The 17,135-nt window shown below is 43.0% G+C and overlaps 3 protein-coding genes across 3 annotated transcripts; 1 reads left to right on the plus strand and 2 right to left on the minus strand.

Annotated features, from left to right (window-relative positions):
- Window positions 1-636: 636 nt before the first annotated feature.
- On the minus strand, window positions 637-10,307 carry LOC108614449 (uncharacterized). The gene is made up of 5 exons (XM_018008579.2): window positions 7,743-10,307; window positions 7,150-7,531; window positions 5,365-5,799; window positions 2,218-2,395; window positions 637-2,156 (listed from the first exon to the last, which is right to left on the minus strand). Exons 1-5 carry the CDS (start codon window positions 8,791-8,793, stop codon window positions 2,001-2,003), a joined length of 2,202 nt encoding a protein of 733 aa, XP_017864068.1. The 5' UTR covers window positions 8,794-10,307; the 3' UTR covers window positions 637-2,000.
- A 615-nt stretch (window positions 10,308-10,922) lies between these two features.
- Window positions 10,923-12,675, plus strand: LOC108612777 (uncharacterized). The gene is made up of 2 exons (XM_018005776.2): window positions 10,923-11,596; window positions 11,656-12,675. Exons 1-2 carry the CDS (start codon window positions 11,267-11,269, stop codon window positions 12,553-12,555), a joined length of 1,230 nt encoding a protein of 409 aa, XP_017861265.1. The 5' UTR covers window positions 10,923-11,266; the 3' UTR covers window positions 12,556-12,675.
- On the minus strand, window positions 12,575-16,980 carry Ir76b (Ionotropic receptor 76b). The gene is made up of 6 exons (XM_018009022.2): window positions 16,805-16,980; window positions 15,851-16,730; window positions 15,435-15,774; window positions 15,070-15,263; window positions 14,133-14,434; window positions 12,575-14,078 (listed from the first exon to the last, which is right to left on the minus strand). The coding sequence occupies exons 2-6, from the start codon at window positions 16,304-16,306 to the stop codon at window positions 13,496-13,498; spliced, it is 1,875 nt and encodes a 624-aa protein (XP_017864511.1). The 5' UTR covers window positions 16,307-16,730; window positions 16,805-16,980; the 3' UTR covers window positions 12,575-13,495.
- Between the last annotated feature and the right edge of the window lie 155 nt (window positions 16,981-17,135).

A 17,135-nucleotide genomic window follows, 5' to 3' on the forward strand; every position in this document is an offset into this window, starting at 1 on the left:
GCACAGGTAAATAAATAAATCGATGTAGCCCTAAGTCAAAGCTCGAATTAAAAGAATATTTGACGATTTCTAACGTTAATTTTTCTATTTTTGAACATATACATAATTTATACAGATAAATAGATATACAATATTTGATATATTGAAATATTTGATATATAATTTTGATTTTGAATGCAATGCGAAGCTGCAACCGAATAGAAAAATTAATATTTAGTATTGGGAAGAGTCAGATATAGGAGAATTGTAAAACTAAGAAAAAACTCAATAGAAAGTAGTCAAAAAAGATATCAAATTAATATTACAGGGCTGGACTTATAAAGTACAGCCTAATCTAAGACTACAAGTTTCGAAGTGGAGCCTTTTCAGGTGTCGTTGCAGTCTTTAGATGACAATCTACGATACTATCAATGTCATTATAATGAGCTGTGGCGCCATAAGAAGAACAATATTCCTAAACACGCATCGGCTGGTATTTTCCATCTAAATACATATATTGCTTTCTTTAAATTCCCAACTGACTATTAAGTTCAATAACAAAATTATTTCTTTTTTTTTCTGCATTTCTGTTTGTTTTTTTTTTTACAATTTTTTTTTATTTGCATTTATATTTTATATACAATTTTACAATAAATATTTGCCTGTTTGTCGTTTGCTTTGTTTGTTTCATTAGCTCGTTTGTCCATATCCATTTTCTATATTCATATATATCATTGTTGTTTTCATATAATATTTAAAAAAAGTAAATATATACATATTTGTATATATAGAGAGCAATACAGTGATGCTTGAAAAATTGACAAACAAAATATTAACATAGGAATTTCGCTTGTTGGAACGCAAATTGAATATTTCATATAGAATGAGTAATTAATTCGAACATTTTTATACAATTCGTTTATATATATGTATGTGTATATAACTTGAAATAGTCGCATATATGTATAAATATAGTTCACTTATACTATATACATTTGTTTTATGTATGTAATTAACGCTTTACAAATTTCATTGCACTTATCAAACGTTGGATTGACTACAGTGGATATCGCTAGTAACGGAAATACATATAAAACTATATACACATCGAGTATGAATTTGAACTACACAAATCTGCGATATCTAATCATGTACAGACTAATCTGACTTGGTGTTCGAGCTTACAAAAATATCGACAACGAAAAAGGAAACAAATTTCAATTTTCAGTTTTTATTATTTGGATTAACGAAGCTATATAACACAGTGAACAGATCGAATGCTAAACAAATGAACAAACTATATATATGTACATCAGCTTACGTTTGATAAGTTTTATTGCTTTTGGTTGCATATAGCGGATACCAACTGTAGTACGTACTTTACTTAATGCTAAGAAGCCTTTTGTTAAACTGCCACAACGATGACAACGTTTATATATTTATTAAATTTGTTCACTATAGTCGATATGTTTACTTAAATTATGAATACATATTAATATATATATATTTTGTATATGGTGTATAAGAATGCATAATATTATATATCTACCTCGTTATAAATACACACACATACATACATACATACATGCATATGTATGTACATATATAATGCTAGTGCTTGGTATAGTTCTTCCACGTCTAGTAGTAAGTATGGTGTCCATATTTCGGGCATTCTACTAATTCAAATAGACTTAACAAACTAAACTTCGGTTCTAGCGGCCAGTGAAGGGCATCCAATTGCAATTGCAATTGCAGATGGTTTATTCACAATTGTTTTATATTTATATTTTAAAGCTTAATTTCATTTTGGGTTTCTCGTGATGTCGTCAATTGTTCTAGGTATATAAGTTCTATGCATTATTGTTTCGAATAGCCGTGTTTAGCAAACTCATTTCGGTTATACAATATAAAAAGCCAATTACTAAACAACAGCAACTACTTAGTTAAAGGTTCTCACTACATACATATATTCATATATATACTATTTATATACACAATAGTTTATATTTTCGCACTTAAGTTCAATTATTTGTCAACTGATATTTGGTTAGATCAACCAGATGCTCGTACAGCATATCCTCCTGGGGCGTCAGGCCTATCATTATCCAGCCCGATATGGCTGCAATGCTTCGCGTCACCGACAGACTACTCCAAACACTCTGCACACTGTTGCTTAGCTGCGATAAGAGATTCAATTAGAATTAGATATCGGATTCAATTGGAAATTCCAAGACATACCAACTCCTGTTGTGTTAGCGTTATGTTGGCATTATTATTGATCAGATAGAGCTTCTCGTCGATGGAGTCGGAGCAGATAGTTAGGATTATTGTTGCGAAGTACAGCATTGTGATGATCAGCCATCGGAATGATATTAGCTCGCTGGCATTCGAGAAGCTCCAGCGACATATGTCCATGCTGAAATGTAGAAATTCATATTAGTTGCGTGCATATGGTTGGTATATGGAGGAGGTATTCATTGCAGTGTTAATGAGTGAATTTTAGAGAGCATATTGGCTTCGGGCAACGACTGTCTAGCTGTTCACTTTACAGCAACATTCTCAGAGCTCTGAATATACACTCTGTAGAGATCAGCAAGAGTTGGCTGGCTGGCTGGCTAGCTTTGTAAGAGATTTATATACTGAAGAGATCTTTGCCTTCGTGTTCGTTCCCACGGAGCTTCGGCTTGATCATGCGATCGTAGATCGAGCATAAATAAAAAAACCAACTATCGTGATATTAATGCAAAGGTTCAAGCCTCGACAGCTCTTTAAATTGAATATATGTCTATATACGAGTAAATATATATTTTGGCTATATACATAAGTACTATCAGAGAGCCTAACAACTATTTCTGCTTGCTCGCTCTTAGCAACAACTTCGTCAGATTACAATCAATTCTCGTTTAAATACTCATGCTTTGCGTGCATCGACAGCTCTGAAGGGCTTATAAATTGACTATATAATATATATGTAAATGTATATGTACATATATAATAGCGAACAACACGACAGCAAAAATTGCTCGTGCTTAAAACAAATTGTGAAAGCCAGTGCTAAGAATATTAAATTTATGAATCAATATAATTTATTATATATAAGTAAAAATCGAATTATAATTTTATGTTGCAGATATTCCCCTACTCAGCCTGGTGATCAATTTATAATTATGATACATATGTATATTTTTTATAAAATAAACACTATTAGAAATTTAATATAATAATATTCCAGACTACATCAAGAATATGCAACAATGTGTTCATAGTTAAAGCAGAAAAGACTAAATCTTCCACAATTTTCAACCAGCTTTGAAGATAGGTCCTTAACTAGCCGAGTCAAGTCAAGTCAAGTTAAGCCCCAACTGCCATTGCTTAATTCTTAAACTATACATAATTTTAGATTAATCAAATAAATAAAAATATCTTTAAATCAATCAGTCTTAGTTTTATATTAATAAAATTAATGAAATGTCACATGAATCAGCAATCAATGTAACATCCCAAGCCGTAATAAATGCAAATTCAAATTAAAATGCTTTCAATTATTCGGGCATTCTATATAATGCTAACTTCTGGTATTTTTGCCTAAAGTATTTCACTTTTTTGCAATCAAAATATATATTAGATTGGCTATATACCTATAGCAATAGAAATTATAGATGATCGACAAACTTAATATATGCTGAACAATGCTAAAAAGACCAACGATACTTAAATAAATGTGTTATTAAATAATACTCATATTAGAATAAAAGAAAAACAGAATGTCATACTCTTCCATCAACATCAACTAAGCGAATGACTAGATTAACTTAGCTCTTGCCCCAAGCTAACAGCACATATACTTTATAAAGCTACTTTGCCCACACTCAAGTTGACTTTTTTCTAAAAACTTTAAACGAGAAGCAGAGTATACTACATAAATATCTATCAAAGTAAGCAACTGCTGCTCCAGTATATCTATCAATGTAAGCCACTGCTGCTCCAGTAAGCTCGTCCACTTTGCTTATGTCTGCACTGGGTCAGCAGTAGCATATCCCACTGGCATTTATTCAGTTTTCCGGCATATATATTAATTAAATTAAGAGCTCAAGTGAACTAGCAAATAGCGTAATCTCCTATGTGTATGCATATAGCTGTAACTCGGAGACGGAAAAGGTCAAAAGCTGCACAGGATGCCGATGGAATGGAAAAGGCAAAGTCAGGCAATACACCAATGACATTTGCAAAAGACGCCAGCATCACATAAATCACGGGACACAGGATAACGAGGCGAAATGTCAGACTGACTTTTACACTTTCACTGCCAGAGAGCTGGGGCACAGCGAGAGTGTCGAATGGCAGTGGGCAATGACAGTGGAGCCAAAGCCAAAGCCAAAGCCAAAGCCAAAACCGAAAACCGAAAACAGAAACCCAAGCCGAAACAGACAAAAGCAGACAATTTCAGTGTTGCTCGGTCTACCAAAAAATTCACCCACAGACCCACATACACACACACACACACACAGAGAGACAATCAAGCATTCGCTGACTTTAAAGGTCAAGAGTGCAGCGAGCGAGCAGCGCGTGTTCCCTGTGTGTGGGTAGCGCAAAAAGAGCAAAGTTTAAGAGCATTAAAATGTATATATATATATATACATATATATATGTAGTGCTTTTTGTGTTTTCTGCAGATGATGAAATTGACTACGCAGCGAGCATAGTAAAAATGATTGCAGCAACAGACGGCAGACAACGGACAACAGACAACGGACAACAGGCAACGGACAACAGCTGACAGCAGCCACGAAACCAAACAAAGCGAAGCACTTGAAAATTTGCAATTCAAAATTAAGTATAGCATACTTTTCAGCGCCCAAGTGGCAATATTGACGCAACATGAGGCGCCCACGCGTCACACTTCAGTTAAAGAGGAGGAGGCGTGGCGAGGCGAGGCGAGGTCTGGCCCAGAATTTAGTGCCTGCCTACTATTCATATGCTCTTGACAGGAGGTGGCAGCCATCTCTATTTGTGTAGGCTTGTGTGTGTGTATGTGTGTGAGTGTGTGTGTGTGCGTGCGTGCATGTTTTTTCAATGAAATGTGCGGGTCGCTTGAAGGGTTTCCACCTTGGGGCCAGTCCCGTGCGCTTTGAGGTCAATGTGTTCTTGGGGCACCCAAACACACACCAACAACAGCAACAGCACTTGGCTAACACGCACACCAAACCTCACCGCCCAGAAGCACTCGAAGTAAATGAATTTGACTTTCATTTTCTATAAATAGAGCGCTGCTGTCGAAGGCCAGCCCTGGACACTTGGCAAATGGACTAATTGTGATGATTGATAAGAATTGAAATCGAAATCTATATATATGATTATGTATGTATATCTGACATATTCACTCACCGATCGAATACAGAAACCAGGCAAATTATGGCCAGACAATAGAACGTATTCAGATAGATATCAGCAAATCCCGCATAGTCGCTAATCAATGCAATGGCTTCGCTATTCGCTGTCGACGTCGTCGCTCCCGCCGCTGAGCCCGCTCCAGAGTCCGTTCCCTTAACAGAATTGGTCAGTTCTATGCCCAACTTTGACATTTGGGCTGTTGGTGTTGTTGTTGTTGTTGCTGCTGCTGCTGCTGCTGCTGCTGCTGTGGTCTCGCCCGCAAGACCCATGCTATTGATGACCTTTGCCCAATCCGTGGGATGGCTACTCATCACAAAGAGCAGATGGGCCAAGGCTAGACCAGCTAGCAGCCCATGGCATATGTTCGAAATGAGCAGCCAAATTCGTTGAATAACACAGGCAAGTTGGATGTTGCTCGAGATGCCATTGCTGCAGAATAGTAAAGCAATTTATTAATAATTTAGTCTGTATATGTATTAAATATTGTTGTAAATAAATTTTAAAATAATTATATTGCATAAATAAAATATCCTATGTTCATTATCCTATCCTATCCAATATCCTATATTCATTATATTAATGGCATGTTTTTTATGCGCGCATAATAGTAATATAATCATAAAATATATGAATTATAAATTAAATATTATTTATTCACTCTATACTGGCATACTGTCCTAAGTTTAGGAGCTAAATATTAAAATTCAAATTAAAAATAAATAAAATAAAATTTAAAAAAACACACAGAAAATATAGCAATCACAAAATTTGTAAAAAAAAAAAAAAAAAAAAAAAAAATTAACAAGTTTTTCTTTGTCATTTTAAGTTCAGTTATAAACTAGATTTGTAGAATATTAAATTGAGACTCAACTTATCAAAATGTTAACTAATTATTACTTCCAACAAAGTTTCTTTTATTGCAGAAAAAATTACCTGTGAGCCCATTAAAAACACTAGACTGAAGTGTTAAGATCTAATAATATATTGGAGTTCTAGGACAACTTTAGTTAAGCTCACCCAAGGATAAGTTGAAAGAACGTATTTAGGTAAAAAGAACTGATCGCCAATATAGCTAACATGTACCTAAATAAATATTTGCTCATCTCAAGACTTAATTTTCGTGCTGCAACAGTCGATCTAAGAATATACTACGAATTATATTTTAAGACTATGTCTTGTAAGTGGATTTGCCCGTTATATCTCATTAATTCTGTTCTTAAGATATCAAATTTGAATATCATGAATTCCACACTTTATGATGATATCAAAAATAGACATAAAATAATCCCTGGTCTCATTTCAAATTGTATTCCATCAAACTGCCCAAAGACTTAGTAATAATTTTACATTCATCTTGGATTAAGTCTTTGTCCAATATGTAAGTTAACTAGTTCTTCTGGAAATCAATTTGAATGCCTTTCAATGCCAGCTAAAACATCTGACCACGAACTCGGCTCAAGGCTCCTTGCGCAATTCGTGCACACAAAAGAGCTCGACGGCTAAGCTTTTCTTAGAACCAAGTCTTGGGACTAAAATAAACACGCAAGGGACGAGAGACAAGATAAGCATGAATAGCAACCAAATTTTCATTGGAAATCCATTGGTTCAAATTAAATGTGTTTGTGCCTGTGTGTGTATGTGTGTGTTTGTGTGCGTTTGTACTACATCAGTCTGAGGGCGGATATAAATAGCGTGTAACCGCCGGATTAGATACACGCAACAGACAAAAGAGCATAATAATAGACGCCCACGCGGGTGTCGCCACCCGGATTAACCCACCGATTTAGGTTGGCATCCAGCAGACAGTGTGTGTCGCCGTAGCTGCCGCGTCCGCTGGCCGAGCCGCCGCCGCTCGAGCGAAAGAGACGTCCAGCGCCGCCCAGCTCCGCTGCGGAGATGCCATCGATGCCAATGCAGCTGCTGCTGGTGCCAGCTGCGCCGCGTGCGGCACCCACAAAGGAACGCTTGTAGTAGCTCTGCTCCACTGGTCGATAGCCCGATGACGTCTGCAGAAACATTTTGTCGATGTGCGCGGGCGTATCGTCCGTGGGCGAGACGACCGGAGTGAATGGATTGTAGATCTCCTCGCCCTCGGCGGGCGCAATGTCATCCGCCAGCTCCTTCAATATGGACGATAGCCCACCAGCTGAGTAAAGCTTGCCTGCAGATAACAGTGAAAGAGCGAGATAGAGAGAGTGGAAGAGAGAGAGAGTGGGTGAGAGGGATGAGCATTGCAACTGCGCAGAATCGTATTTGTTGTGGGTTGTGTGAAGAGCTTTTTCTCAATGGAATACAATTTGGCAATCTGGGTGGGAGTAGGAGGAGGAGTTACAGGAACAGGAGCAGGAGCGGGTGCAGAGTCTGATACTTACTGATGAGCTGGCCCCGCTTGTCGCGCTGCGATTTCGTCTTCCGATGCACTCGTCGCTCCTCCAGGCTCTGATCAATCTCCAGCTCGCCCGACAGCGACGCATCATGCATATCGGAGCACTGCTTGAGGTAGCGCATCAGCGTCTCGTTGGCCTGGCGCACCTCCATCTCCCCAGCGGCTATGAGCTTCCGTTCCCGCCTCCTGCGGGACTCCGACTTGCTGCGCTTCCGCCGCGGACTCTTGTCGAAGCTGTTCCGCGAGCGCAGCGAACGCTGGGCGGGACTAGCCTGAGGATCCGACAGCGATTGCTGCTTGCGCGAGGCACCGCCGCCCACGCCGCCACCTCCCCCGCTGCTGCCCGCGCCCATGCTCAGTGCCGAGGGCGTGGGCGAGCTCTGCTTGAGCTCACGATCAATGTAGCCCAGAATGCCGCGATGGAAGGACGAGTCCACTTCCAGGGAGCGTAGCGCCGGCGACTGCGGCGAGTGGGTGCGCCGCGACCGATGTCCATGTGTGGCCGGCAGCTGACGCAGTGTCTCCCGGAGACTCATTGCATCACCGGAAGAGTTGCGACTGCCGTCGCTCTGTTTCGTTGGCTGTGTGGGCGACTCCAGGTGCGTGGTGGCCTCGCCTTCAGCTGCACCAGCGTCTGCCGCTACCGCTGCTGCGCCCATCGGCTCATCGGCGCCAAGGGAGGCGCTCTCCTCCAGCGTGTCCTGCGATGGCGGTGCATGGCCGTTCACCAGTACCACCGTCTGCTGGGAGGTTTGACTGGGCGATCCCACCATTTCGATGCTGTCCGCCGAGCTCTGCGCACTGATGCGACCCGCTATTGTTGTGGCTGTTGTAGTTGTTGTTGTCGTCGATGCTGTATCATTGAGTGCCGCCGCACAGCTCTCGAGTGTCTCCAGCACGGCCTCCGTTACTTCCAGCTCCAGATCGGGCGGCGTATTGGCCGCTGCGGCTGCCTCCCGCTCCAAGCGCCGCTGTCGCGCCTCTGTGCGTCGCTGTCGCTGGTGCTGACGATGCACCTTGGGCTGAGTCGCCTCCATTGTGTGTGTTAGCTCAAATCTCGAACTGTCAATTCAATTATCTTAGGCGATTTCCTCTATATCCCTAGTTGCTGCTGTTGTTGTTGTTGTTGCTGCAACGGCTGCTGTGTTCCATGAGCTACGGCGTGCCCTCATAACAGGTGGATTCGTCCAGCAGGATGCGTATTGAACTTTCGAGCAGTCAAAGTTGCGAAGCTGCAGCTTTTCGCTTTGACCCAAATTATTATGCAGCAAAAACGTCGCATGCACTTGCTGCAGCTACACCCGCGCACCGCACACAGTCACACTCACACACACACACACACGGGGACCCACACACAGCTGTGCTGTGCTTAGCCTTCAAGTTAGTAATTTCCTGTACACAATTAGTTAGCAACTGCTTCGATCAAGGCTTAAATATTTAAATATTGCTTGAGGCTTTCGCTGCGAATAAATTTTGTAAATTCACTTTAAACAATTCTATTTTGTGGCTTCTCAACGAAGGTCGCCCGGTGGAGACCTGAGAACCGTGTGTTTTGCTCGCGTTCGCGGCTGCTAAGCGACTGACTTGGCCTGGCCGAAACAGCAATGCAAAATGGCCCAAAACGAAATGCCCTGGCGCTGGCCTGACTCCCATTCGGTGGTGGCTTGTTGTTTGTGTCCTGCTTCCTGAAACGTAGTAACGAGCGCAGGCAAGGCGAAAGCTTTGCACAATGACGTCAGTAGCTGTGCGTGGCTAGCATTAACGCCCACACACACATACAGACTCTGCGTGTGCCTGTGTGTGCGTGTGTGCAGGCATTATTGACAAATTCTATTTATAGGCACCCGCCAGTGTTGGCAAAGGTGGGGGATTTTTGTTTTTAGCAGCACCTTGCCCCAAAACATTTGCGAGCTTGCTAACTGGCTACACTGAGAGAAACTTAATAGACGTTACTTTTATTAAATTTATTACATTAAATATGACATTATATACAGCCAAAATACATTATATTATTCGGTATATATTTTCCACTAATAATAATAGCAAAGCTACTCGACTACTTAAGCCTCTCTCTGCCATTGCCCCAACCACAGGAATTGATTTACAGTAAGCAGCTGTCGTAGTTTTTGCGACATTTCGCTTACCCACACTCTCTCGATCGCTCTGTCTCTGTCTGGCTTGCTGCTTTGCTGTCATTGTCACACACTCGCTGGCACTGCCTTGCGCTCGGCTGAATCGATAAATGCGTGGAAGCGTCTCAGCTTGGCTCAAGCTACTGCGCAGCTTTCAGCCTGTACATCATGTTGATGACGTCAATCGAGAAAGCTCTCGAAATCAAAACAACAAAGAAACCAGACACGAGCGAGCGCCAGCACAAAAGCCGGCAAAAGCTCCCCTCTCTCTCTCTCTCTCTTCCATTCGTACGCAGCGCTGCCATTCCGAAGGCGTCAGGCAAATTTTATTATCGTAAAGCGTGCAGAGGCGTCGTCTGGCTGCATCAGACACGCAAAGCAAAAACAAAAGCGCGAAACGCGATTCGCCAGCGCAAAGGCCTCACAGCTAATGGTCCCTGAAATGCCAAAAGGCGCTTGGCACTTGAACTGTCGCACTAAGCTCGCTCACTCTCTGCCCTCGCCCCTGTGCCCTCTCTCTCTCACTCTCTCGCTCGCTCCTTGGCTCTTACCGTATATTAGTCTTTTTCCCTTTGGCTCTCGCGCTCAATGCAAACCGACATTGAGCACACGTCATGACCGTGACGTCACGTCTTGACGTCAGTTACCACATTAGCCAAAATGTTGAGAGGGCTAAGTGGGAGCTATGGAGTATTAATGCATTGCTTGTCGCATAGCGTAACTTCTTCATTTAGCAGCCTTTCGAACGTTATTTGCCCATATTAAAAATATCTCAATATAATTTATGAATAGAAGCTTTAATCAATAAATACCCATGCTTATAAATAAATGCAAACAGTTGGCTATTATTTAAAGGCATCTTACGTATAACGTTATAAGGGAAAGGGTTATAGTATATCATATCTGCATTCAATCAATTCCATAGCTGAAAATTTGTAAAGAGTATCCAGTAATACTAAATCTTAGTAATACAAATTTTGCAATTTGCTCTTCTATGTAGAATTAAATAAATTAAATAAATAAATAAATAAAATATAATAAATAACCAAGTAAAATAAAATAAAATAAATTTTTAAAAATATTTAAACAAAAATAATATCAAGCTTTACTAACAAAATACAAAAAAATAAATAAACAAACTAATAAAATAGTTGCTCTTTTACAATTCCCTGCTGAGTTCACAAATGTCCTTTTAAAAAGCCACAACAAAATGCTCGAGTCAAAGCAAATACCCCTCCTTTCTGACAGGCTGGCAACCCTGGCCGTGATGCGTTGCCTCGGGCAACTGCGCACTTGTTATGTCAATAACAAAACCAGCTAAAGACGCAACCGGTTAAGGCTCAGGCAAAAACTGCGCATTAGACAAGAGACAACGCAAATGCCTGTGCTTGAAGCTCCCGCCGAGTACTCGGAGTCCTCTCCGGAGCACTCACTGCAGCCGGAGGTGCCACTGCTGCTGGCTCCACTACTGCCAGGCCCCGCTGCACTCGCCCAGCTGCGTCCCCCCACGGCAGAGGCGCGACAGCAGCAACAGCACCAGCAGCAGCTGCAAGTGGAGCGACAAAACCGTCGCCTATTGGAGCGCCGCAACTCCTTCGACCGGGATGAGCCCATTGTGGAGGAGACCGAACACTTTCCGGCGTTCGTGCATTTGCTGCCAGTGGTGCTGCCGCCACAACTGCCGGAGCCAACGCTTGATGAGCTCCTGGTAAGTGTGTTGACTCCAATCCATCGTTATCCCAGATTCCAATCCTTCCATATTTCCAGCGTCGCGTCACACAACGTACAGATCTGGAGCAGGTGGAAACGGTCCGCCTGCGTGTCATTTCCTATTCGGTGAGCCTGTCCAGGCTCTCGCTCTTCCTGCCACGTCTGCAGCAACTGGATCTCAGCGGCAGCGTGCTGAGCTCTCTGCGCGACCTGGGCTACGGCCTGACGCAGCTCACCCATCTGAACATCAGCAATTGTGGCCTGAATAGCTTCGATGGCACCAGCGGCGTGCCCAATCTAAGAGTCCTGATCGCCGATGGCAACATGATACAGCGCGTGGGTCCCTTGACGGAGCTGAGCCAGCTGCAGATGCTGCAGGCGCGCAACAATCGCATCAGCGAACTGGGCCTGCTCTCGTTTCTGGGTCTGTGCCCGCAGCTCACGGAAGTGGAGCTCAGTGGCAATCCCGTGTGCCGTTTGCCGCTGTATCGCGACATGCTGAGACGCAGCGTGGCCACGCTGCAGATCCTCGATGGGCAATCCATTAATGAGGATCCGCCAGAGGCACTGAGCGCTGAGCCAGACGACAACCACAGTTCATTCTCCAGCGACTCGGAGTCTGCCCCAAGGCCAGCAACTGCTCCACAGAACAACAACAACAACAATAATGCTGCAACTCGACGAGCTGCGTCAGCTTTCGTCACACTGGACTCGACACGCTATCAACGCCAATCCTCCACGTCCAGCACACCTGTTGCCGGCTCTGTGCTGGGCCTGGTGCGCCAGCGACGTCGACGCAGTGGCCATGCCTGGGTCAGCTCCTCCAGCGGCTCATCGTCGGGCAGCTCCTCAGCCGGCTCGACTCGCGCGCCCTCCATCAGCTCCGACTCCTCGCACAGCAGCCTGGATATGCACTCCGCCGCCTACACCTTCAATGCGCATGGCACCTTCGACTAGACACAATGCGAGGTCACAATTGCTCACAAAACAACTAGAAATTTATTGTGATTGATTTTTAGAGATTATATAAATATGCATTCAATAATTGTTGTTAATTAATAAAGCTATAGAAACCTTGATGTTCTTTGTGACTAGTCGGGACCGATTAAGGCAAATTTATAAAGGGAAATTCTACATAGGAATTATTCGTATATTCATGATTGTTTGCTAAATAATGAAGTTATGGAAACTTTGATAATCTATTTTCAAATCGAACTGAATTCTTTATATAAGATATAGAAATTGGCAAAGAATTTTTCTCTGATTTAAATCCATGCCATCAGATTTGGTATCTTAACAACGAAATTGAATATATACCAAGTAAGGGGTACTTCATAGTCTCTCCCTACTCATCGCCCTCCCACTTTCTCTCTCTCACTCTCTCTCTCTTTCTCTCTCTCACCACTTCCAGGCAATCAGATTATTTCTTTTTCTGTCTGTCTATTGAACTAAAAAGGAACTATCAATATATTTTTTATTTTATTCAAATATATAGACAGTAGGTTCGTTCTCCTTTATCCAGGCCTTAAGTCATAATTCGTATCTATCATTTAGTTCCTACATTTTCCATATAAGACCTACTTCTTTCGCTTCTACTTTTATATTTAGTCTTCTCCCACAAAAGACGTCAAAGTTTCTGTAACTCTCTTAATCTACGAGCTGTGCTGAAAGGTAATTACCTGAACTTCTCTGTACTCTTTAAGCACACCTCGCACATATGTAGTATGTATCTTAAATCTATCTAGAGGACTGTTAAAACTGGACCAAAACATTGTCTACGTCTATGCATTCGAGCTAATTGTGATTGTGATGAAGTGCATCAAATTGTGTTCGTTTGCTAGAAAAAGTCGTCTCTTCTTCATCTTCCTATTCTCTCATCCTCATCCTCTCAGCTTGGCTACTCCGTGTAGGTGTACTGGAACAGAGCTGCCGATGGCGACCGGACTGGCACCAGTTGGCTCTGGCCATTCGCATTGCGAAAGACAATGTAGTCCCGGCCATTAATCATGCGTCGCACTCCGTTCTGGTTGCCACCCAGAACCAGGCCGTGCCCCTTGCCCGCCTGATGCCACTGGTGCTCCCCGCCATGATTGAAGATGCTCTGATACGGAGGCGGTGGCGTCACATTCTGGGCATGTGTGGACGAGCCCAGCAGCTGCTTATCGCCACTGTGCAACCGTCGCAGGCCGCGCAGCCACCTGGACGGCTTGACGGACTGCCCGTTGGGCGAGCGACCGATGCCGTGCCGCGCCCACTTGTTGGCCTCGTGGCGGGCATTGATGTAGCGGAACAGCAGCTCTGTGGTAAAGACGACCAAGGAGGTGGCAAAGCCGGCCAGCATTATATAGTAGGTCATCATCAGATCTCCGTTCCTCAACTGCCGCTCCGTGCTGCCCAAATCCTGTGGGCAAATCTCAGCGCTGGGCAACTCCCGGGCCGACAGATGCTTGATGATGCCAGACTCTACCAGATTGAGAAGTCTAACAAAAGTAATTGCTTAGCATTTGATATCAACAATTAACTGCTTAACTTACTCGGGGTCGAAAAGCTCGCTGAGGTTCGAGCCAATGGGATAGGCAAAGGTTCGCTTCTTCTTCAAAAACGGCTCCTTGGCCATGGCGAACGGACAGTGCACTTTCTCATCGTTAAAGCTGACCGACTTACGGTACAGGTAATCCCTATACAGCATTATATTAATCGCAGGTCGATCGCGCACGAACACATATCCGTTCCGCTCCACGTAGTTCTGCAGATTGTACGTATCATTCGAGGTCTCCGTGAACACGGCATAATTGTTCTGAATCATTCGATTTAGCAAGTATAGGGATTCATTCGTCTAAATGAAAGAAGAATATTTATTATCTGTATCTGTATCTGTATCTGTATCTGTATCTGTATCTGTATCTGTATCTGTATCTGTATCTGTATCTGTATCTGTATCTGTATTGTATCTGTATCTGTATCTGTATCTGTATCTGTATCTGTATCTGTATCTGTATCTGTATCTGTATCTGTATCTGTATCTGTATCTGTATCTGTATCTGTATCTGTATCTGTATCTGTATCTGTATCTGTATCTGTATCTGTATCTGTATCTGTATCTGTATCTGTATCTGTATCTGTATCTGTATCTGTATCTGTATCTGTATCTGTATCTGTATCTGTATCTGTATCTGTATCTGTATCTGTATCTGTATCTGTATCTGTATCTGTATCTGTATCTGTATCTGTATCTGTATCTGTATCTGTATCTGTATCTGTATCTGTATCTGTATCTGTATCTGTATCTGTATCTGTATCTGTATCTGTATCTGTATCTGTATCTGTATCTGTATCTGTATCTGTATCTGTATCTGTATCTGTATCTGTATCTGTATCTGTATCTGTATCTGTATCTGTATCTGTATCTGTATCTGTATCTGTATCTGTATCTGTATCTGAATCTGTATCTGTTTATGTAGAAGAACTTACAGTGCGAATGGCATACTCAATGGCTCCTCCCCTCATGGAAACAAAATGTTTGTTCTTCGTTAGAATATCGTTGACCGTGTTGTAGGGCAGAGTGAATTTCGAGAGGGTCAAAAACGCCGTCAAATTGGCCGTGTAAAAAGAGGTTAAAATCGTAATAAAAATCCACCAAGTCGCAAAGAGGAGGCGTGTCGAGTCTGCGATTAAACATATATGTAGTATATGTATGTTATATATGTATATATAAATGATAATTGAATCGACAAACTCGGCGATTGCATGTCCAGTGAACCGAGCGCAGCTCACGGGCCAAATGCAGTTCAAATTGCAGATGGCTATCGCTGCATTTAGGTTAATTGCTGGCTCACCTGCGATGGGGGAGAGGGTGCTGCCCTGCTTCATGAGTGCGCCGTAGACGAACCAGGCGCAGTGGCCCAGGGAGTACGGCTGCTGCTTTGTATCGCCTGTGAGGCGATTTCGGACTATGATGAGCATATAGATGATGGGTCCGACGGCCAGCAGGGAGACGAAAATGAGTATCCAGACATAAAATTCGAATGGCGCCAGCAAGCCAGAACCCCCGGCCGACTCTCGCGGTCTTCGCATCACCATGATCCACTCGCCCTCATCCAGAGTCGTTGTGGAGTAGAAGACAAAGCTGCGCTGCTCCGAAAGAGAGGGTATGAAGGCAGCAGCTATATCCACCTCCTGTCTTCCAAGAGAGAGAGAGAGGGAGAGAGAGGGATATTTGGAATGCCAGATTAAGAGTGTAAGAGAAACTCACGCTATTGTTGAGCATTTCAATGAGACTGCGATCCAAATCGACTTTCGAACCAAGTATGTTGTCTTGGGGCACAACCACTTCGTAGGTGAAGTTGAATTTCTCTTGAAGGAACTCGATGATCTGGAAGGAGACGCCATGACCCACCCGAGTGCCATTCTCTAGCACTTCGGTGTAGCTCAGAGGGTAGTCCTCGAGCGTGGCTATGCGCAGATGCCGGCCATTGATCCAGGCCTTCATGTTGCGCAGTTTCTCCCGCTTGTTGCGCAACACCTCGAGCGTTTCCATGGGCGTCTCTTCATCCAAACCCACGTTCTCCGCGTGCACATCGAGGGGCACATCTGTCACCACGCTGCCGAACTCGTCCAGTAGTATTAGTTCCTCAGGCAGCGTATTATTCATCGGCGGACAGGCCAGGCACAGCGCGGCAGCCACCATCAGCTCGATGCCTGTGGCCATCTGGATCTAGACCTAGACTCAGACTAGACTCAGACTAGACTCGACTAATCTAAATAACTGTTAGCTGCTCTAGTATCTGAGAAACTTTTTTCGCTTTCGCATACTGGCCCCGAAGTACAGTTGCCAATGAATTTTCCTTTTTCGATTTCACAACCGACCGTTAGACACAGAGACCCGAGCGTTACTAAAACTTGAATTTCCATGCAGCTGGCACCCGGCGAATATGTGTAAATATGGCCCGCATGTGTGCCTGACCCACAACAAACACAATTAACAATAATGACAAGTGTAAATATGACAGGACACCAACAACCAAACCAGTTGCGACTGCCCGCCCCGATGCAGATTGTAAGTTTTGATTACGATTTCCATTCTCTGCCGGGCGAGCTGACTGGGCTAATGAAACGTCGCTGGCGACTATTGCCTGCTTAAGAAAATACAAATATAGTTCAAGTCCAATCAGGACGGATGATTGCCTAATAGTTAATATAGGATTACCAGAACAGACTTTCTTATGACTTGCTTACGCTCAAGGACATTGCGAGTCCTGTGGGTCAAGTTTACAGTTATTCAAGTGCCTCATAACCGCGGCCATATGCGTAATATGCCACAATTACAGTTTAGTGGACAGACGGAATGAAATAATCGTTAGAGGAAATTAACGAAGAAAGTTGTCAAACATATTTAAATGAAATTTAAATCAATGTTTAATGAGCAAAGTATGCGCTGAACCTAATTGATTGGCTAGCCGGCTTAGTGAATCACTGATGGAGTAATTAACTTATCACTCAACTGTCTGCCTTACAGATCCACCAACTCATCTACTAAT

The sequence above is a fragment of the Drosophila arizonae genome, chromosome 4, assembly GCF_054131065.1.
Source record: "Drosophila arizonae isolate 15081-1271.41 chromosome 4, UAZ_ARI_1.0, whole genome shotgun sequence".
NCBI classification, from domain to species: domain Eukaryota; kingdom Metazoa; phylum Arthropoda; class Insecta; order Diptera; family Drosophilidae; genus Drosophila; species Drosophila arizonae.